The following is a 22,795-nucleotide window of genomic DNA, read 5'->3' as shown; positions in this document are numbered from 1 at the left end:
TCCCAGGTGCAAGGGTACGTGAAGTCTCTGATTGTGTTTTCCAGGTCCTTAAAAGGGAGGGGGAGCAGCCCGAAGTCGTGGTCCACATTGGCACCAACGACATAGGTAGGAAGAGGGATGACGATGTTAGGCAGGCTTTCAGGGAGCTAGGTTGGAAGCTCAGAGTTAGAACAAACAGAGTTGTTGTCTCTGGTTCGTTACCCGTGCCACATGATAGAGAGTCGAGGAATAGGGAGAGAGAACAGTTAAATGCGTGGCTACAGGGATGGTGCAGGAGGGAGGGATTCCGGTATCTGGATAACTGGGGTCCTTTCTGGGGAAGGTGGGACCTCTATAAACAGGATGGTCTATACCTGAACCTGAGGGGCACCAGTATCCTTGGAGGGAGGTTTGATAGTGCTCTTTGGGGGGGTTTAAACTAACTTTGCAGGGACATGGGAACCTGGACTGTAGCTTTAGGGTACAGGACCTTGAGTGTAGGGAGGTTAGGAACATGGCATCAATCTCGAAGGAGGGTGCCTGTAAACAGGAAGATGGCTTGAAGTGTGTATACTTCAATGCGAGAAGTATACGAAATAAGATAGGTGAACTTGCAGCATGGGTTGGTACCTGGGACTTCGATGTTCTGGCTATTACAGAGACAGAGGTAGAACAGAGACAGGATTGGCTGTTGCAGGTTCCAGGGTTTCAATGTTTTAGTAGGGTCAGAGGTGGGGGTAAAAGAGGGGGAGGTGTGGCATTGCTTGTCAAGGATAGTATTACAGCGGTGGAAAGGACGATGGATGAAGACTCGCCATCTGAGGTAGTTTGGGCTGAGGTTAGAAATAGGAAAGGTGAGGTCACCCTGTTAGGAGTTTTCTACAGACCTCCTAATAGTCCTAGAGATATAGAAGAAAGGATTGCGAGGATGATTCAGGAGAAGAGTGAAAGTAATAGGGTAGTTGTTATGGGGGACTTTAACTTTCCAGATATTGACTGGGAAAGCTATAGCTCGAGTACGTTAGATGGGTCGGTGTTTGTCCAATGTGTGCAGGAGGGCTTCCTGACACAATATGTAGACAGGCCAACAAGAGGTGAGGCCATACTGGATTTGGTTCTGGGTTACGAACCAGGCCAGGTGTTAGAATTGGAGGTAGGTGAGCACTTTGGGGACAGTGACCACAATTCAGAGACTATTACTCTAGTGATGGAGAGGGATAAGTGTGCACTACAGGGCAAGAGTTATAGCTGGGGGCAGGGAAATTATGATGCGGTGAGGCATGACTTACGATGCGCGGCTTGGAAAATTAGGCTTCAAGGGAAGGGTGCAATCGATAAGTGGAGCTTGTTCAAGGAGCAACTATTGAGTGTCCTTGATAAGTATGTACCTGTCAGGCAGGGAGGAAAGCGTTGTGTGAGGGAGCCATGGTTTAATAAGGAATTGGAATCCCTTGTTAAAGGGAAGAGGGCGGCCTATGTAAAGATGAGGAGTGAAGGTTCAATTGGGGCAATTGAGAGTTATAAGGTAGCCAGGAAGGATCTAAAGAGAGAGCTAAGAGCAGCAAGGAGGGGACATGAAAAGTCCTTGGTTGGTAGGATTAGGGAAAACCCAAAAGCTTTCTATAGGTATGTCAGGAATAAAAGGATGACGAGGGTAGGAATAGGTCCAGTCAAGGATAGTAGTGGGAAGTTGCGTGTGGAGGCTGAAGAAATTGGGGAGACACTGAATGAATACTTTTCGTCAGTATTCACTCAGGAACAGGACATTGTTGCCAATGTGAATATTGAGTCACAATTAATTATAATGAATGGCTTTGAGGTATGTAGGGAAGAGGTGTTGGAAATTCTGAAAAGGGTGAAAATAGATAAGTCCCCTGGACCTGATGGCATTTATCCTAGGATTCTCTGGGAAGCAAGGGAGGAGATTGCAGAGCCATTGGCCTTGATTTTTATGTCCTCGTTGTCTACAGGAATAGTGCCAGAAGACTGGAGGATAGCAAATGTGGTTCCCTTGTTCAAGAAGGGGAGTAGGGATAACCCTAGTAACTATAGGCCAGTGAGTCTCACTTCTGTTGTGGGCAAAGTCTTAGAGAGAATTGTAAGGGATAGGATTTATGAACATCTAGATAGGAAAAATGTGATCAAGGATAGTCAGCATGGTTTTGTGAAGGGCAGGTCGCGCCTCACGAACCTTATTGAATTCTTTGAGAAGGTGACTAAGGAGGTGGACGAGGGTAAAGCAGTAGATGTGGTGTATATGGATTTTAGTAAGGCGTTTGATAAGGTTCCCCTTGGTAGGCTACTGCACAAAATACGGAGGTATGGCATTGAGGGGGAGTTGGAGGTTTGGATTAGGAATTGGCTGGCTGGAAGAAGACAGAGGGTAGTTGTTGATGGAATAGGTTCATCTTGGAGTGCAGTTACTAGCGGTGTTCCACAAGGATCTGTTTTGGGACCATTGCTGTTTGTCATTTTGGGCGGCACGGTGGCACAGTGGTTAGCACTGCTGCCTCACAGCGCCAGAGACCTGGGTTCAATTCCCGCCTCAGGTGACTGACTGTGTGGAGTTTGCACATTCTCCCCGTGTCTGCGTGGGATTCCTTCAGGTGCTCCAGTTTCCTCCCACAGTCCAAAGATGTGCAGGTCAGGTGAATTGGCTATGCTAAATTGCCCCTAGTGTTAGGTAAGGGGCCAATGTAGGGGTATGGGATGGTCGCACTTCGGCGGGTTGGTGTGGACTTGTTGGGCCGAAGGGCCTGTTTCCACACTGTACGTAATCTAATCTAATTTTTATAAATGACCTGGAGGAGAGGCTAGAAGGTTGAGTGAGCAAGTTTGCGGATGATACGAAAATCGGTAGAGTTGTTGACAGTAAGGAAGGATGTGGCAGGATATAGATAAGCTGCAGAGCTGGGCAGAAAGGTGGCAAATGGAGTTCAATGTAGCTAAGTGTGAAGTGATTCACTTTGGTAAGAGTAACAAGAAGATGGAGTACTGGGCTAATGGTCGGATACTTGGTAGTGTGGATGAGCAGAGGGATCTTGGTGTCCATGTACACAGATCTCTGAAAGTTGCCACCCAGAAAAATAGTGCTGTGAAGAAGGCATATGGCGTACTGGCTTTTATTGGTAGAGAAATTGTGTTCCGGAGTCCTGAGGTCATGTTGCAGTTGTATAAGACTCTGGTGCGGCTGCACCTGAAGTATTGTGTGCAGTTTTGGTCGCCATACTATAGGAAGGATGTGGAGGCACTGGAACGGGTGCAGAGGAGGTTTATGAGGATGTTGCCTGGTATGGTTGGAAGATCGTATGAGGAAAGGCTGAGGCACTTGGGGTTGTTTTCATTGGAGAAAAGAAGGTTTAGGGGTAACTTGATAGAGGTGTGCAAGATAATTAGGGGTTTAGATAGGGTTGACCATGAGAACCTTTTTCCATGGATGGAGTCAGCTATTATGAGGGGGCATAGCTTTAAATTAAGGGGTGGTAGGTATAGGACTGATGTTAGGGGTAGATTCTTTACTCAGCGAGTCGTGAGTTCATGGAATGCCCTACCAGTAACAGTGGCGAACTCTCCCTCTTTATGGGCATTTAAACGGGCATTGGATAGGCATATGGAGGATAGTGGGCTAGTGTAGGTTAGGTGGGCTTGGGTCGGCACAACATCAAGTGCCAAAGGGCCTGTACTGCGCTGTATTTTTCTATGTTCTATCTTCTATGTTCTAAAAAGAGAGCTCAGAAAAGCCAGGAGGAGACATGAGAATTTGTTGGCGGATATGATCAGGGTTAACTCTAAGGCTTTCCATAGGTATATCAGGAATAAAAGAATGATGAGATTTAAATTAGGGCCAATCAAGGATAATAGTGGGAAGTTGTGTGTGGAGTCAGAGGAGATAGGGGAAGTACTAAATAAATATTTTTCGACAATGTTCACTATAGAAAATGAAAATGTTGGCGAGGAAGATAAGAGATCCTTGCATCTAGACTAGAAAAGATTGAGGTTCACAAGGAAGAGGTATTAGAAATCCTGCAGAGTGTGAAAATAGACAAGTCCCCTAGGCTGGATGGGATCAATCCCAGGATCCTCTGGGAAGCAAGGGAAGAGATTGCCGAGCCTTTGGCATTGATCTTCAAATCATCATTGTCTACAGGAATAGTGCCTGAGCACTGGAGGACAGCAAATGTGGTTCCCTTGTTCAAAAAAGGATAATAGAGACAACCCTGGTAATTACAGACCAGTGAGTCTCACTTCAGTTGTTGGTAAAGTGTTGGAAAAAGTTATAAGAGATAGGATTTATAACCATCTATAAAAGAATAATCTGATCAGGGACAGTCAGCACGGTTTTGTGAAGGGTAAATCGTGCCTAACGAGTCTTATTGATTTTTTTGACAAAGTGACCAAACAGGTAGATGAGAGTAAACTGGTTGATGTGGTATATATGGATTTCAGGAAGGCGTTCGATAAGGTTCGCCACAGTTGGCTGTTATACAAAATGCCTGGGAATGGGATTGTGGGAGACATAGCAGTTTGGATCACTAATTGGCTTGCTGAAGGAAAACAGAGGGATGTAGTTGATGGAACATGTTCATCTTGGTGTCCAATTACTAGTGGCATACCGCAATGGTCTGTGTTGAGTCCACTGCTATTGGTCATTTTTATAAATGACCTGGATGATTGCGCAGAAGGATGGGTTAGTAAATCTGCGGACAACACTAAAGTCAGTGGAGTTGTGGATAGTGACAAAGGATGTAGTAGGTTGCAGAAAGACATAGATAGGATGCAGAGCTGGGCTGAGAGGTGGTAAATAGAGTTTAATGTGGACAAGTGTAAGATGGTACACTTTAGATGGAGTAATTGGAATGCAAAGTACTGGGCTTATGGTAAGATTCTTGGGAGTGCAGAAGAGCAAAGAGATCTCGGTGTCCATGTACCCAGATCCCTGAAAGTCACCACCCAGATTGACAGCGTTGTTAAGAAGGCATACAGTGTTTTGGCCTTTATTAATAGAGGGATTGAGTTCTGGAACCATGAGGTTATGCTGCAGCTGTACAAAGCTCTGGTACGGCCACACTTGGAGTATTGTGTATAGTTCTGGTCACTGCAAGCGTGTGGAAGCTTTGGAAAGGGTGCGGAGGAGATTTATTAGGACGTTGCCTGGTATGGAAAGAATGTCTTACGAGGACAGGCTGAGGGCCTTGATGCTGTTCTCGTTAGAGAGAAGAAGGTTGAGAGGTGACTTAATACAGACATACAAGATAATCAGAGGGTTAGATAGGGTGGACAGGGAGAGCCTTTTTCCAAGTATGGGGACGGCAAACACGAGGGGACACAACTTTAAAGTGAGGGGAGATAGGTATAAGACAGATATCAGAGGTAGTTTCTTTACTCAGAGAATAGTAAGGGTATGGTATGCTTTGCCTGCAACGGTAGTTGATTCGCCAAGTTTAAGTGCATTTAAGTCATCAGTGGACAGGCATATGGATGTACATGGAATAGTGTAGGTGGGATGGACTTCAGAGTAGTATGACAGGGCGGCGCAACATCGAGGGCCGAAGGGTCTGTACTGCACTGTAATGTTCTATGTTCTACTGGTCAGATAGTGAGGAAACCATCAAAAGTAGGAGAGTAATAGTGGAGGGTTGCTTTACAGACTGGAGGCCTGTGATTAGCGATGTGCAGCATGGATGACACCAACATCGGTGGTGTACAGGGCAGAGAAGAAGGTTACCTCAGAGTACAACGGGACCTTGATCAGATGGGCTGATGAGTAGAGAAAGGGCAGATACACTTTAATTTAGAGAAATGTGAGGTGCTGCATTTTGGAAAGGTAAATCAGGGCAGGACTTAGACACTTAATGGTAAGATCCCGAGGAGTGCTGCTGAATAAATAGACCTTGGAGAGCAAGCTCATACCTGACGAAGGAGCAGTGCTCCGAAAGCTAGCACTTCCAAATAAACGTGTTGGACTGTAACCTGGTTCTGTGTGATTTTTAACCTCTTAAACTGCAGCATTCCAGGTGCTATAGGCAGATAGACAATGTCATTAGAAAGAGAGTTTCAGGACTTTGAGCCAGTGACTCTGTAGGAATGGAGATATATTTCCGAATCTCAATAGTCAGTGGCTTTGAGGAGAACCTATAGATATTGGTGTTTACATGTACCTACCACACGTGTCTTTCTAGAAAGATGGGTTAGAGTGCTGTCTAAGGAGCTATGGAGAATTTCTGCTTGCGAATTGGTGGATAGTACACATTGCTGCTGCTGTTGCTGGTGGGGGGAGTAAACATTTGCAGATGTGATGCCAATCAACAGGATTGATTTGTCCTGGATGATGCAAGCTTCTTGAGTATTTTTGGAGCTGCACTTATTCAAGCAAGTAAGGAATATTCCATCACACTCCTGATTTGTGCTTTGTAGATGGTGGACAGGCTTTGGCGGATCAGTAGTGAGTTAGTCTTGCAAGATTCCCAGCCTCTGACCTTCTCTTAAACTGTAGTATTTATATAGCTAGACCAGTTCAATTTCTGATCAATAGTGAATGCCAGGATATTGATAGTGGGGAATTCAGTGATGGTAATGCCTTTGAATGTCAATTATCAATAGCTGGTCTCTCGCTTGTTGTATATGGTCATTGCCTTGAATTTATGTGGTATGTATATTATGAGCTACTTGTCAGCTCTGGCCTGGATATTATCCAGATCTTGTTGTATTTGAACTACTTCAATGTCTGAGGTGTCAAGAATGATGCTGAACATTGTACAATTGTCAGCGAATATCTCCACTTATGACATTATGATGAAGCAGCAGAAGATGGCACCTGCAGGTATCCTGGGGCTGAGCTGCGTGATTTCAAACAACTGCAATCATCTTCCTTGGTGCTAAATATGACTCCAACCAGCTAAGAGGTTTGCTCTGATTCCTAGTGATTGCAGTTTAAGTAGAATTCTTTGATGTCACACTCTGTAAAATGTGGCCTTGACGTCAAGGGCAATCACCTTTACCCCATCTCTGGAAGTCAGCTCTTTGTCTGTCATTAAACCAAGGCTGTAATGAGATCAAGTATTGACTGGTCCTGGCAGAAACCAAACTGTGCATTTGTGAACAGGTTGTTGCTGAGCAAGAGCATCTCGATAGCACTATTGATTGCACTTTCCAAAGCTTTACTGATGATCGAGAATAAACTGTTGAAGCGGTAATTGGCTGGGTTGGATTTGTCTAGTTTTGTTTGTACAGGACATATTTGCATATCTTTTGGGTTCCATATCCTTTGTTAGATGCCAATGTTGTGCCTGTACAGGCAAGTTCTGGAGCACAAGAACTGGAAAAAAGCAAATTACTGTGGATGCTGGAATATGAAACTAAGAGAGAAAATGCTGGAAAATCTCAGCAGGTCTAGCAGCATCTGTAAGGAGAGAAAAGAGCTGACGTTTTGAGTCTAACTGACCCTTTGTCCAAACTGAAATGTTGGCTCAGTCTTTACAGTATCCAGTGACTCCAACTGCGTCTTGATATCTTGTGGAGTGAATTGAATTGGCTGAAGACTGGTGTCTGTGATGCTACAGACCATTTTATTCACTTTTCAGGCCCTAGGGTCACTCCCTTTGGGCTGTTCATGAGTTTGAATGATATACAGAGAGAAATAATGAAATTTGAATTTCATGACTTGAATCTTCATGGTGATTTGGGTTAATCATGTTGGAAAAGATTGCTAGAAACACAAATTCATAAAGTCCATGAGGGATAGTGTCTGAAAGCAATGTCAAAGGCCCAACCAGGGTACATGCTATCTTAGATCAGGTAATGAGTAATAAGGCAGGTTTAATAAATGACCTCACAGTAAGTAACAGATCCCCACCGTACTAGTGATAAAATTTAATATCCAGCTGAAAGTGAGAAACTTGGTCAAAAGTGTGAATAACTTATGGGAATTACAATGATAAGCATATATTTAGCAATTAGTTCAGAATATTAATCAATATGAAATTTCCCATAGATTTTGCATTGACTGTTTCTAACATATTATTTGAAGATAAAAGTACAATACTCACAGCTTTGACTTGTAATTTATTGAAAAAGTACCGAAGAGTATCAACTCCTTCTGTTTCCTCCTTTGAAATCTCCATTCCATACTTATTCAGGATGCTGTATGCTTCCTACATAGAAAACAGTAACAAACCAGAACTCAACAAGACCACAAGTCATTGGAGCAGAAATTAGACCATTTAACCCATTCAATCATGTCTGATAAGTTTCTCAACCCATTCTCTCGCTTTCTCCCCATAACCTTCGATCTCTAGCATCACAGACACCAATCTTCAGCCAATTCAATTCACTCCACAAGATATCAAGACACAGTTGAAGTCAAGAACCTATCCATCTCAGGCTTAAATATACTCAGTGACCTGGCCTCCATAGTTCTTCTGTGTTAATGAATTCCATTGATTCACCATTCCCGGGCTGAAGAAGTTTCTCCTTATCTCCATTCCAAAAAGGTCTTCGCTTTACTCTAAGTCTATACCCTTAGGTCCTAGTCTCCCCTACCAATGGAAACATCTTCCCAACATCTACTCTGTCCAGACCTTTCAGCATTCTGTAAGTTTCAATTGGATTGCCCCTCATCCTTCTGAACTCCATCAAGTATAGACCCAGAGTCCTAAAACATTCCTCATATGTTAAGCTTTGCATTCCTGGGATCATTCTCGTGAACCTCCTCTGAACACACCCAGGGCAAGTACACCATCCTTGAGTTATAGGGTCCAAAACTGCACGCAATACTCCAAATTTGACCTGACAAGAGCCTTATAGAGTCTCAGAAGTACATTCCTGCCTTTATATTCAAAGTTTCTCAAAATAAATGCCATCATTGCAATTGTCTTCCTAATTACTGACTCAACCTGCAAGTTTACCTTGAGAGAATCCTGGACCAGGACTCCCAAGCCTTTTTGCAGTTCAAATTTCTAAATTTTCTCCCCATTTAGAAAATAGTCCATGCCTCTATTCTTTTTACCAAAGTGCATGACCTCACGCTTTCCCACATTGTACTCCATCTGCCACTTTTTTGCCCACTGTCCCAACCTGTCCAAATCCTTCTGCAGTCTCCCTGCCTCCTCAGTACAATCTGTTGTGATGATGCTGCTCTTTTAACAAGGTTATGTTGTCCTTTATTTTCAGGACGTCATAAAGACACAGGTTCTGAAAAATCTGGGGTTGAATAGGTTTTAGGGCCACTTTGATTACACCTAACAGATGCTGCCTCAGGCAAAAGGCTTTCAAGTTATTTAAAATAAAACACTGGTACAATGTTCTCCAAGCTCAGTTTTTTCTTTTATTTGAGTTGAGTTTTTTGGCAGACTGGCTATTCACTATTCAGTGAGTTGTGAAGCTGCTGGACCGAAGAGAAGCGGGTTCATGCTAACTCTCCCTCTCTCTACCTTGTCTCCTGTAAGATCCTGTGTCTGATTTTACCTTTTGCATCAAGGGGTATTTATGGGACTGTTGCAAGTATTTGGAACAGCATTATTAAGTTGGTATAATCTATTGGGGTTTTGGATATGTTATGTTATTCTGTCTTCTGTTCTCTTTTATCTGTGTTTCATTCCGTAATCTTGTAAATAAATTCCATTTTGTTTAAATTACGTGGTTTGACCAGCTGCATTCCTCCTGGAATTACTGTGTTACACCTGCTTAAAACAACTAGCAAAGGTCAGGTCTGGGGGACTTTCTTGATGTGTTGAGGGTGTCTGGCTTGGTCCAAAATGCTGTCCCTCTACCCATCTCTATATTGTCTGCAAATAGCCAGAATGCTATTATATGTATAAAGTGAAAAGTAATTTTGATCGGTGGATAAGGGCATTAAAATCAGAGCAAACCAATGGTGCTCTGAGAGATGATTATTTTGAAAGAGTTCAAAAATTCGCTTCACATGAAAATAAGAGATATGCTTAGGAAGTTTGCAGATGACATCAAAATTGGAGGTGTAGTGGAGAGCAAAAGTTACCTCAGAGTACAAGAGAATCTTGATCAGATGGGCCAATAGGCTGAGGAGTGACAGATGGAATATAATTTAGAGAAATGTGCAGTGCTGCATTTTGGAAAAGCGAATCAGAGCAGGACTTATAAACTTAATGGCAAGGTTGTGGGGAGTGTTGCTGAATAAAGAGACCTTAGAGTGCAGGTCCATAGTTCCCTGAATGTAGAGTCACAGGTATATAGCATAGTGAAGTGGATATTTAGCATGCTTTCCTTTATTGGTCAGAGCACTGAGTATAGGAGTTGGGAGATCATGGTACGGCTGTACAGGGCATTAGTTAGGCCACTTTTGGAATATTGCATTCAATTCTGGTCTCCTTCCTATCGGAAGGATTTTGTGAGACTTGCAAGGGGTCATAAGAGATTGACAAGGATGCTGACAGGGTTAGAGGATTTGAGCTATAGGGAGAGGCTGAATAGGCGGGGGCATTGGAGGCTGAAAGGTGACCTTATAGAGGTTTTTAAAATCATGAGGGGTATGGATAGGGTAAATAGACAAGGCTGTTTCCCTGGGGTGAGAGAATCCAAAACTAGAGGGTGCAAGTTTAGTGTGAGAGGAGAAAGATATGAAAGGGACTTAAGGGGCAACTTTTTCACACAGAAGGTGGTGCATGTGAGGAACGGGCTGCCAGAGGAAGTGGTGGAGGCTGGTACAAATACAAAATTTAAAAGGCATATGGATGAGTACATGAATAAGAAGGGTTTAGAGAGATACGGGCCAAGTGCTGGCAAATGGGAGTAGTTTAGGTTAGGATATCTGGTTGACATGGACGTGTTGGACTGAAGGGTCTGTTTCTGTGCTGTACATCTCTATTACGGAGACATGGGTAGAACAGGAGCAGGATTGTCTGTTGCAGATTCCAGGGTTTAAATGTTTTAGTAGGGTCAGAGCTGGGGATAAAAGAGGGGGAGGTGTGGCATTGCTTGTCAAAGGTAGTATTACAGCAGTGGAAATGACGAAGGATGAAGACTCACCATCTGAGGTAGTTTGGGCTGAGGTTAGAAATAGGAAAGGTGAGGTCCCCCTGTTAGGAGTTTTCTACAGACCTCCTAATAGTCCTAGAGACATAGAAGAAAGGATTGCGAGGATGATTCAGGAGAAGAGTGAAAGTAAAATAGTGGTTGTTATGGGGAACTTTAACTTTCCAGATATTGACTGGGAAAGCTATAGCTCAAGTACGTTAGATGGGTCGGTGTTTGTCCAATGTGTGCAGGAGGGTTTTCTGACACAATATGTAGACAGGCCAACAAGAGGTGAGGCCATACTGGATTTGGTTCTGGGTAACAAACCAGGCCAGGGGTTAGAATTGGAGGTAGGTGAGCACTTTGGAGACAGTGACCACAATTCGGTGACTTTTACTCTAGTGATGGAGAGGGATAAGTGTGCACTACAGGGCAAGAGTTATAGCTGGGGGCAGGGAAAGTATGATGTGGTGAGGCAGGACTTAGGATGCGTGGCTTGGAAAGGTAGGCTTCAAGGGAAGGGTACAATTGATATGTGGAGCTTGATCAAGGAGCAACTATTGGGTGTCCTTGATAAGAATGTACCTGTCAGGCAGGGAGGAAAGGGTCGTGTGAGGGAGCCGTGATTTAATTAGGAATTGGAATCCCTTGTTAAAGGGAAGAGGGCGGCCTATGTAAAGATGAGGCATGAAGGTTCAATTGGGGCGATTGAGAGTTATAACGTAGCCAGGAAAGATCTAAAGAGAGAGCTAAGAGCAGCAAGGAGGGGACATGAAAAGTCCTTGGTTGGTAGGATTAGGGAAAACCCAAAGGCTTTCTATAGGTATGTCAGGAATAAAAGAATGACTAGGGTAGAAATAGGTCCAGTCAAGGACAGTAGTGGGAAGTTGCGTGTGGAGGCTGAAGAAATTGGGGAGACACTGAATGAATACTTTTCGTCAGTATTCACTCAGGAACAGGACATTGTTGCCGATGTGAATATGAGTCACAATTAATTAGAATGGATGGCTTTGAGGGATGTAAGGAAGAGGTGTTGGAAATTCTGAAAAGGGTGAAAATAGATAAGTCCCCTGGACCTGATGGCATTTATCCTAGGATTCTCTGGGAAGCAAGGGGAGATTGCAGAGCCATTGGCCTTGATTTTTATGTCCTCGTTGTCTACAGGAATAGTGCCAGAAGACTGGAGGATAGCAAATGTGGTTCCCCTGTTCAAGAAGGGGAGTAGGGATAACCCTAGTGACTATAGGCCGGTGAGTCTTACCTCTATTGTGGGCAAAGTCTTAGAGAGAATTGTAAGGGATAGGATTTATGAACATCTGGATAGGGTGTTCAAGGATAGTCAGCATGGTTTTGTGAAGGGCAGGTCGTGCCTCACAAACTTTATTGAATTCTTTGAGAAGGTGACTAAGGAGGTGGGCGAGGGTAAAGCGGTAGATGTGGTGTATATGGATTTTAGTCAGGCGTTTGATAAGGTTCCCCATGTTGTGGTTCTGCTCGCCGAGCTGGAAGTTTTTGCTGCAAACGTTTCGTTCCCTGGCTAGGGAACATCATCAGTGCGGTGGGAGCCTCGTGTGAAGCGCTGCTTTGATGTTTCTTCCGGTATTTATATTGGTTTGTTCTTGCCGCTTCCGGGTGTCAGTTTCAGCTGCAGTGATTTGTATCTGGGGTCCAGGTCGATGTGTCTGTTGATGGATGTTCTTGCCGTTTCCGGGTGTCAGTTTCAGCTGTAGTGGTTTGTATATGGTGTCCAGGTCAATGTGTCTATTGATGGAGTTTGGGGATGAATGCCATGCTTCTAGGAATTCTCTGGCTGTTCTCTGTCTGGCTTGTCCTATGATAGTGGTGTTTTCCCAGTCAAATTCATGTTGCTGGTTGTCTGAGTGTATGGCTACTAGAGATAGCTGGTCGTGTCGTTTTGTGGCTAGCTGATGTTCGTGGATGCGGATTGTTAGCTGTCTTCCTGTTTGTCCTATATAGTGTTTTGTGCAGTCCTTGCATGGTATTTTGTAAACTACGTTAGTTTGGCTCATGCTGGGTATTGGGTCCTTTGTTCTAGTGAGTTGTTGTCTGAGCGTGGATGTTGGCTTGTGTGCTGTTATGAGTCCTAAGGGTCGCAGTAGTCTGGCTGTCAGTTCTGAGACACTCCTGATGTATGGTAGAGTGGCTAGTCCTTTTGGTTGTGGCCACATCCACGAACATCAGCTGACACCCGGAAACGGCAAGAACATCCATCAACGGACACATCGACCTGGACCCCAGATACAAATCACTGCAGCTGAAACTGACACCCGGAAGCGGCAAGAACAAACCAATATAAATACCGGAAGAAACATCAAAGCAGCGCTTCACACGAGGCTCCCACCGCACTGATGATGTTCCCTAGCCAGGGAACGAAACGTTTGCAGCAAAAACTTCCAGCTCGGCGAGCAGAACCACAACATCGGATACCCGAGCTACAAATCTTCAATCAGATTTTAAAGGTTCCCCTTGGTAAGCTACTGCAAAAAATATGGAGGTATGGCATTGAGGGTGAGTTGGAGGTTTGGATTAGGAATTGGCTGGCTGGAAGAAGACAGAGGGCAGTAGTTGATGGTAAAGGTTCATCTCGGAGTGCAGTTACCAGCGGTGTTCCTCAAGGATCTGTTGTGGGACCATTGCTGTTTGTCATTTTTATAAATGACCTGGAGGAGGGGCTAGAAGTTTGGGTGAGCAAGTTTGCGGATGATACGAAAGTCGGTAGAGTTGTTGACAGTGAGGAAGGATGTGGCAGGTTACAGCGGGATATAGATAAGCTGCAGAGCTGGGCAGAAAGGTGGTAAATGGAGTTCAATGTAGCTAAGTGTGAAGTGATTCACTTTGATAAGAGTAACAAGAAGAGTATGGGGCTAATGGTCGGCTACTTGGTAGTGCAGATGAGCAGAGGGATCTTGGTGTCCATGTACACAGATCTCTGAAAGTTGCCACCCAGGTAAATAGTGCTGTGAAGAAGGCATATGGCGTACTGGCTTTTATTGGTAGAGGAATTGAGTTCCGGAGTCCTGAGGTCATGTTGCAGTTGTATAAGACTCTGGTGCGGCCGCATCTGGAGTATTGTGTGCAGTTTTGGTCGCCATACTACAGTAAGGATGTGGAGGCATTGGAACTGGTGCAGAGGAGGTTTACCAGGATGTTGCCTGGTATGGTAGGAAGATCTTTTGAGGAAAGGCTGAGGCACTTGGGGCTGTTTTCATTGGAGAAAAGAAGGTTTAGGGGTGACTTGATAGAGGTGTACAAGATGATTAGGGGTTTAGATAGGGTTGACTATGTGAACCTTTTTCCAACTATGGAGTCAGATATTACGAGGGGGCATAGATTTAAATTAAGGGGTGGTAGGTATAGGACTGATGTTAGGGGTAAATTCTTTACTCAGCGAGTCATGAGTTCATGGAATGCCCTGCCAGTAACAGTGGTGGACTCTCCCTCTTTATTGCCATTTAAACGGGCATTGGATAGGCATATGGAGATTGTGGGCTAGTATAGGTTAGGTGGGCTTGGATTGGCGCAACATCGAGGGCCGAAGGGCCTGTACTGCGCTGTATTTTTCTATGTTCTATGTTCTATGATTATGCCTCTAGTGAGTACTCTGCAGATGAGCAGAGATTAAAACAGTAAGATTCGCATCTGAAATGATTTATGATTATGTGTTGGCCCATAAGCCAAAGTTTGGCTTCCAAAATCAATTTCAATCTGTAAGGGATTGAAATTGAGGAAAAGAACTCCTCGTATGGAAAGGGAAAGGAAGATCTCGGTGGAGAAATTATAGTAACTTACCACAGCATAAAACAGAAACCTTGAAAGGGAAAGAGAAGTTAAAAGTTCTGTTGTTTTCACTGCAATAAAATAGGTCCCATGAAATTACAATGTTGGTGAGTTAGAAAAAAGCACTGGATAGCCCCATGTGTAGGAAAACAGGATAAGCTAGTCAATGTTGTTCGAATGGTAATGGAAAGCATAGTGGAGGCTAGAAAGCTGCACCAGAATTTATAACCTGGTTGGAGGTTGGTTAAGGAAGGAGTGCCAGATCTTCTTAAACCATATACTTGCAAATTTTATTAACATAGGCCAGGTGTCGCAGGTAAAGACGTTACAATATTAAGAGATACAGGATCCTCTCAATCGGTGATGTTGCAAGATGAAGAGATATGTACCTTTGAAGGACTATTGCCAGAAAAGGTGCTAGTAACAGGAATTCACTATGGGACAAGAAGTACTCAATTATGTAAAGTGTCACAAAGCTAGTCCTTTGTTTTCTAAAAGCTGTTCCTTGGCTCAAGGATCCTCTGTCCATGATGTTTTTCAGAGGGGTAATAATTCAGGCCGGGCTCCGATCAGACTGGTTTGGTACAGGATTTTGAGAGGCCTTTTGTTTGTTTTTATGTAAACATATGAAACTTAAGGCCAAAGTGGGCATGTTTTAGAAGTGACCTGTAGAGTGAAAGGGGAGTGGTCAGCTGTCTAGCTGAGCAGTTTAGTTCGGTCTGGAACTGATTGGGAGTTCAACATGGAAACTCTCTCTTCTGCCCTTCTAACTTGAACCTGTAAGCACCTGACCCTTTTTTGTACTGTGTTTTAAACAGGTTTGCTTATTGGGACTGTTGTGTATATTCGGAAAAGCACACTTTATTTTAGATAAACTGAGTTCTGTGGGGATTCTTAATTCCGTTCTTCATGTTTCATTGTGTAATTTTGTGAATAAATTGTCTGTTTTAAACCTGGTAATCAACCTCTCTAACTTACTCAAGGTAAGTTCCACTGTACACTTACCGAAACAAATTGCAAAGTTTATGGTTGAATGGTCTGACTTAGTTGGGGGCTCTTTTGCAGGATTTTAAACAGCAAGTAGTAGATGCTAGTGTCTTTATTTGAGATTAGAGTTTTTAGAGTGTGGAAACAGGCCCTTCGACTCAACAAGTCCACACGACCCTCTGAAGAACAACCTCCCCAGACCCATTCCCCTGCACCTAACACTATGGACAATTTAGCATGGCCAATTCACCTAACCTGCACAGCTTTGGACTGTGGGAGGAAACCGTAGCACCCGGAGAAAACCCACACAGACACAGGGAGAATGTGCAAACTCCACACTGATAGCTGCCTGAGGCGGGAATTGAACCCAGGTCTCTGGTGCTGTGAGGCAGCAGTGCTAACCACTGTGCCACCATGCCGCCCACTTTTTCTAAATGTCCATCCACACTAACACCATTTCCCTGCACTTGGCCCATATCCATCTGCTATTTAGGATGTTGGTTTGGTTCCATAAATAAAGGTTGGGATTGTAATGACACTTTCAGTCACCAAAAGTTTTCTGGATGTGGCTGCAGTGACTTTGGAAGTTTGGCAAAAAGTAAATTAGACCAAGCTGCAAGAATTAGCAGAGAAGCTGGAATTGCAACTGCCTACTTTTGTGAGGAAAGGAGAGATAACTACAGCAGTAGCTCAGCACTTAAGCATGCTGGAGAAACCATCAGAATCCATTGAGACGGCAAGAATTCAATTGTAAATGAAGCAGCTTGAGTTAGAGGCAAGAGATAAGGCAAGGACAGCAGAAATGAAACAGTTTGAGTTATGATTAAAAGCAGAAGAGAGAGAAAAAGAGAGAGCTTTTGAACTTCAAAAACTGACATTTAAAAAGGAAAGTCAGCTTAAAATGCTGGAGACAAGAACTGAGGGCAGGCTTAGTGAGGAAGAAAATGAGGATGAGCAAGCCCCGGGTAGCCAGAAGCTTGGTGAGAAACTGTTTAAGTATGTTCAAGCATTGCCTAAATTTGATGAGAAGGATGTGAAAGACTTTTTCATCTCATTTGAAATGTTGGTGAAACAAATGCAGTGGCCAGTGACAATATGGGTTATGTTGATCCAAATGGAAATTTTAGATGGGGCTAGTGAGGTATTCACATCACTATCAGAGGACGTATCTGGGGAGTATGGGGAGGTGAAGAAAGCCATTTTGGCTCCATATGAGGTTGTACAAGAAACCTCTAGACAACGTTTCAGGGATCAAAGGAAAGATCTAAATCAAACCTACATTGAGTTTGAAAGGATCAAATAGAGAAATTTTGATAGATGGAAAAGAGCTTTAAAAATTGAGCAAACCTACGATGCCTTTAGAGAGGTGATTATTTTGGAGAAATTCAAAAATTCACTGCCTGAAGTAGTGCAAACTCATGTGGAAGAGCAGAGAGTTAAGACAGCAAGACGAGCAGCTGAAGTGGCTGATGATTATGAGCTGGTCTATAAAACACATAAGGAGGGTGTCAGTGGAAGGGTACTGGTTGGTTGTCAGTGGAAGGGTACTGGTTGGTTGTCAGTGGAAGGATACTGGTTGGTTGTCAGTGGAAGGGTACTGGTTGTACCCTTCCACTGACACCCTCCTTCGACTGACTGAACTGGTCCTCACCCTGAACAACTTCTCTTTCCAATCCTCCCATTTCCTCCAAACCAAAGGAGTTGCCATGGGCACCCGCATGGGCCCCAGCTATGCCTGCCTCCTCGTTGGATATGTGGAACAGTCCATCTTCCGCACCTACACTGGCACCACTCCCCACCTTTTCCTCCGCTACATCGATGATTGTATCGGCGCTGCCTTGTGCACCCACAAGGAGGTTGAACAATTTATCCACTTTACCAACACCTTCCACCCCGACCTCAAATTCACCTGGACCGCCTCCCCTTGCTAGACCTTTCCATTTCTATCTTGGGCGACCGAATCAACACGGACAATAACTATAAACCGACTGACTCCCACAGCTACCTAGACTACACCTCCTCCCACCCTGCCCCCTGATAAAAAGCAATCCCATATTCCCAATTCCTTCGTCTCCGACGCATCTGCTCCCAGGAGGACCAGTTCCAATACCGTACAGCCCAGATGGCCTCCTTCTTCAAGGACCGCAGATTCCTCCCAGACGTGATCGACGATGCCCTCTACCGCATCTCCTCCACTTCCCGCTCCTCCGCCCTTGAGTTCCACCCCTCCAACCGCCACCAGGACAGAACCCCACTGGTTCTCACCTACCACCCCACCAACCTCCATATACAGCATATCATCCACCGTCATTTCCACCACCTCCAAACAGACCCCACCACCAGGGATATATTTCCCTCCCCTCCTGTATCAGCATTCTGAAAAGGCCAATCCCTCCTTGACTCCTTCGTCAGGTCCACACCCCCCACCAACCCAACCTCCACTCCCGGCACCTTCCCCTGCAACCGCAAGAAATGCAAAACTTGTGCCCACACCTCCTCCCTTACTTCTCTCCAAGGCCCCAAGGGATCCTTCCATATCCGCCACAAATTCACCTGCACCTCCACACACATCATCTATTGCATCCGCTGCATCCAATGTGGCCTTCTCTATATTGGGGAGACAGGCCGCCTACTTGCGGAACGTTTCAGAGAACACCTCTGGGACACCTCGACCAACCAACCCAACCACTCCGTGGCTCAACACTTTAACTCCTCCTCCCACTCCACCAAGGACATGCAGGTCCTTGGACTCCTCCATCGCCAGACCATAACAACACGACGGTTGGAGGAAGAGCGCCTCATCTTCCGCCTGGGAACCCTCCAACCACAAGGGATGAACTCAGATTTCTCCAGTTTCCTCATTTTCCCTCCCCCCACTTTGTCTCAGTCGAATCCTTTGAACTCAGCACCGCCTTCCTAACCTGCAATCTTCTTCCTGACCTCCGCCCCCACCCCACTCCAGCCTATCACCCTCATCTTGACCTCCTTCCACCTATCACATCTCCATCACCCCTCCCCCAAGTCCCTCCTCCCTACCTTTTATCTTAGCCTGCCGGACACACTTTCCTCATTCCTGATGAAGGGCTTATGCCCGAAACGTCGAATTTCCTGTTCCTTGGATGCTGCCTGACCTGCTGTGCTTTTCCAGCAACACATTTTCAGCTCTGATCTCCAGCATCTGCAGACCTCACTTTCTCCTTGTAACAAAGTGGGCCATACAAAATCACAGTGTTGTGGACTAGGAGAAAGCCAGATGTAGGAAAACCAGACAAGTCAGGCAGTTTTGTTGAACTAGTAACAAAATGCACAAGGGAAGTTAGATAACTGCCTCAGAGCGTGCAAGATGATCAGAGGCTGACTAAGGAGGAAGTTCCAGATCTGCTTAAAAAATATACATGCAAGGGTGAAGTTTATTCACATAGGCCAGGAGTAGTAGGTAAGGAGATTACAACATTAAGGGATGCAGAATCCTCTCAGTCTGTAATGCTGAAGAATGAGGAGATATGCATTCCGAACGAACTATTGCCAGTAAAGGTGCTGATAACAGGAATTTGTGATGGGACAAAAAATGCTCAATTTTGTAAAGTGAGGCTGGAGAGTCCAGAGAAGAGTGGAGAATTTGTGGTAGGAGTATTGGACAAACTTTCAGCTGCAGGAACACAATTTGTCCTTGCAAATGATATAGCTGATTCATCGGTAGGCTTGCTGCCTTCTCAGTTGAAAAGCCAGTGGGGACACAGGCAACTGAAGGCATGAGGAATGGTTTTCCAGGAATTTTCCTTGACTGTGTGACCACAAGATTAAAGAGGTACAAGCTGAAGCCAGAGAAATAATCAAAAGGCACAGATAAGGAATTGACATAGTATGATCCAAAACCTTCTTCAGCAAGTAAGTAGTACAGAGGAGGAGGAAATACATGCCAGTATCTTTAGCTCTACTAAGCTGATTGAATTACAGCAGGAAGATGAAGAGTTAAAACAGTTATATCAAAAGGCATTTATTGAGAAAGAAAGTGAATGCATTCTCGTGTTTTATTACTTAACAAATGACGTCTTAATAAGGAAATGGAGACCATCAAACATTCAAGCAAATGAGAAATGGGCAGAGATTCATCAAATTGTTTTGCCAACAGGGTATAGAAAGGAGGTATGGCGCGTGGCACACGAGCTACCACTTGGAGGGGTCATTTAGGGGTGAGGAAAATACAGACTAAAATACAAAGACATTTTTACATGGGAAAGGAAGGGACAGAGAATAAACAACAACATATTCACAACAACATGTCTCACAAACTGGATTGAGTTTTTTGAAGAAGTAACAAAGGATTGATGAGGGCAGAGTGGTAGATGTGATCTACACGTACTTCAGTAAGGCTTCCCCATGGGAGACTGATTAGCAAGGTTAGATCTCATGGAATACAGGGAGAACTAGCCTTTTGGATATAGAACTGGCTCAAAGATAGAAGACAGAGGGTGGCAGTAGAGGGTTGGTTTTCAGACTGGAGGCCTGTGACCAGTGAAGTGCCACAAGGATCGGTGCTGGGTCCTCTACCTTTTGTCATTTACATAAATGATTTGGATGCGAGCATACGAGGTACAGTTAGTAAGTTTGCAGATGACACCAAACGTGGAGGTGTTGTGGACAGTGAAGAGGGTTACCTCAGATTACAACAGGATCTTGACCAGATGGGCCAATGGGCTGAGAAGTGGCAGATGGAGTTTAATTCAGATAAATGCTAGATGCTGCATTTTGGGAAAGCAAATTTTAACAGGACTAATACACTTAATGGTGAGGTCCTAGGGAGTGTTGCTGGACAAAGAGACCTTGGAGTGCAGGTTCATAGCTCCTTGAAAGTGGAGTCATAGGTAGATAGGATAGTAAAAAAGGCATTTGGTATGTTTGCTTTTATTGGTCAGAGCGCGGATTAGAGGAGTTGAGAGATCATGTTGCAGCTGTACAGGACATTGATTAGGCCACTGTTGCACAGAATTGCACACAATTCTGGTCTCCTTCCTATTGAAAAGATGTTGTGAAACTTGAAAAGGTTCAGAAAAGATTTACAAGGATGTTGCCAGCATTGGAGGATTTGAGCTACAGGGAGAGGCTGAACAGGCTGGGGCTGTTTTCCCTGGAGCATCGGAAGCTGAGGGGTGACCTAATAGAGGTTTACAAAATTATGAAGATCAAGGATCGGGTAAATAGGCAAAGTTTTTTTCCCTGGGGTCGGGGAGTCCAGAGCTAGAGGGCATAGGTTTAGGGTGAGAGGGGAAAGATATAAAAGAGACCTAAGGGGCAACTTTTCACACAGAGAGTGGTACGAGTATGGAATGAGCTGCTGGAGGAAGTGGTGGAGGTTGGTACATTTACGAGGCATTTGGATGGGTATATGAATAGGAAGGGTTTGGAGGTATATGGGCCAGGTGCTGGCAGGTGGGACTAGATTGGTTTGGGATATCTGGTCAGCATGGACGGGTTGGACCAAAGGGTCTGTTTCCATGCTGAACATCACTATGAATCTATAACATACAGGGTCATGGGGGAAATGGCGAAAAGGGAAAATTAATGGCTTTTTCCTGAAATCTAGTTCGTGTTCAGAACAAAATAAATGAATTAACTGCACAAGTAGATGTTTGTGGGATAGATCTTATGGCCATTAATAAATAGCTACAAAAGTTGAGGGAGGCCAAATAGGTTGATTTAGTGTAACATCTATTGTTCGAAAATGTTGGCATCTTTTATTTAGGAAATCACAGCAATAAAATCATGGTCTAATCAAGCTGAGTCAGCATGGCTTAATGAAAAGGAAATCGTGTCTGACTAATTTTTGATGAAATCTCAACCAGAGTATAGAGAGGAGAACCAGTGGATGTGTTGTATCTGGACTTCCAGAAGGCTTATGACAATGTACCTCACAAAAGGTTAAGTCATAAGATAAGAGCCCATTGTGTTGAACGCAGTATATTGGCAGTGATAAGAGAACTATCTAATGGGCAGGAAACAGAAAGTGGAGTTAAGTGGTTATTTTACCGTTTGGTGACTTGTAACCATTGGGGTTCCACAAGGATCGGTGCTGGGACACTGTGATACTGTAGTTAGCCAAAGTTGCAGTTCACACAAAGGAGGTGGAAAGGCATGTTGTGAAAGTAATATGAACAGTATTGAAACTAGTTCATTGCAAGTTGCAAAAATTATGAGCATGATTTTCACTTCACTGAGATGGCAACAATAATAGCGAGCACGATAACTTGGTGGCAGGATTTCACTATGACAAAAACATTTCCCATTTAGCCCTCTGTGACAGGCAGCAATCAAATTCTTGACATCAGGTGGATAGCTCCATATTAACATGCATTTGCATCTTACTACTTAAAAATCTCTGTTAACTTCTCCATCACAGTTAACTTCTCAATCAAGGAAGCTTAAAAAATGCATAAGTAGGCAAAAGTTAACAAATGAGTATAAGTGGGAAAATGTAAAGTTGTTCATTTTGAGAGAGAACAAAAGATCAGAGTATGACTTAAATGGGAAAAGCTGCAGAAAACTGCATCACAAAGGGACTTGCGGGTAATTTTGCATGAAACACAGAAAGCCAGTACACAGGTCCAGCAGGCAATCAGGATTGCGAATGGATTGTTGGTTGTTATTTCAAGGGTGTTGGAGTATAAGAGTATGAAAGTCTTGCTGTAATTGCAAGGTGCTGGTGAGACCACATCTGGAGTACTATGAGCAGTTTTGGATGCCTTATTTAAGGGAAGATGTCATTTCATTGGAGACAATTCAGAGAAGGTTCACGAGGATGGTCCCCAGTATAAAGGGATTGTCTTATCAGCAAAGGTTAAACAGGTTGGGACTCTACTCATTGGAGTTTAGAAGAATGAGAGCAATCTCATTGAAACATAAAGGATTCTTAAGGGTCTTGACTGGATATATGTTGAGAGGATATTTCCCCTCATGGGAGAGTCGAGGGTCAGAGGATACAGTTTCAAAATAAAGAGACACCAATTTAAGACTGAGACGAAGAGGAATTCTTCTTTCAGAACAT

The 22,795-nt window shown here is 44.1% G+C and overlaps 1 protein-coding gene across 1 annotated transcript in view; it reads right to left on the bottom strand.

Annotated features, from left to right (window-relative positions):
- LOC132834281 (dynein axonemal heavy chain 8-like) overlaps positions 1–22,795 on the bottom strand; it is a 1,170,382-nt gene that overhangs the window by 595,091 nt on the left and 552,496 nt on the right. Inside the window, exon 29 of the mRNA XM_060853001.1 lies at positions 8,025–8,129. Within this exon, the coding sequence (XP_060708984.1) occupies positions 8,025–8,129 (105 nt within the window). The remainder of the gene's footprint in view (positions 1–8,024; positions 8,130–22,795) is intronic.

This window comes from Hemiscyllium ocellatum, chromosome 3 (assembly GCF_020745735.1).
Source record: "Hemiscyllium ocellatum isolate sHemOce1 chromosome 3, sHemOce1.pat.X.cur, whole genome shotgun sequence".
Classification (NCBI taxonomy): domain Eukaryota; kingdom Metazoa; phylum Chordata; class Chondrichthyes; order Orectolobiformes; family Hemiscylliidae; genus Hemiscyllium; species Hemiscyllium ocellatum.
The sequence above is the reverse complement of the archived record's forward strand: the minus strand, read 5'-3'. Positions and strand labels throughout refer to the sequence as shown.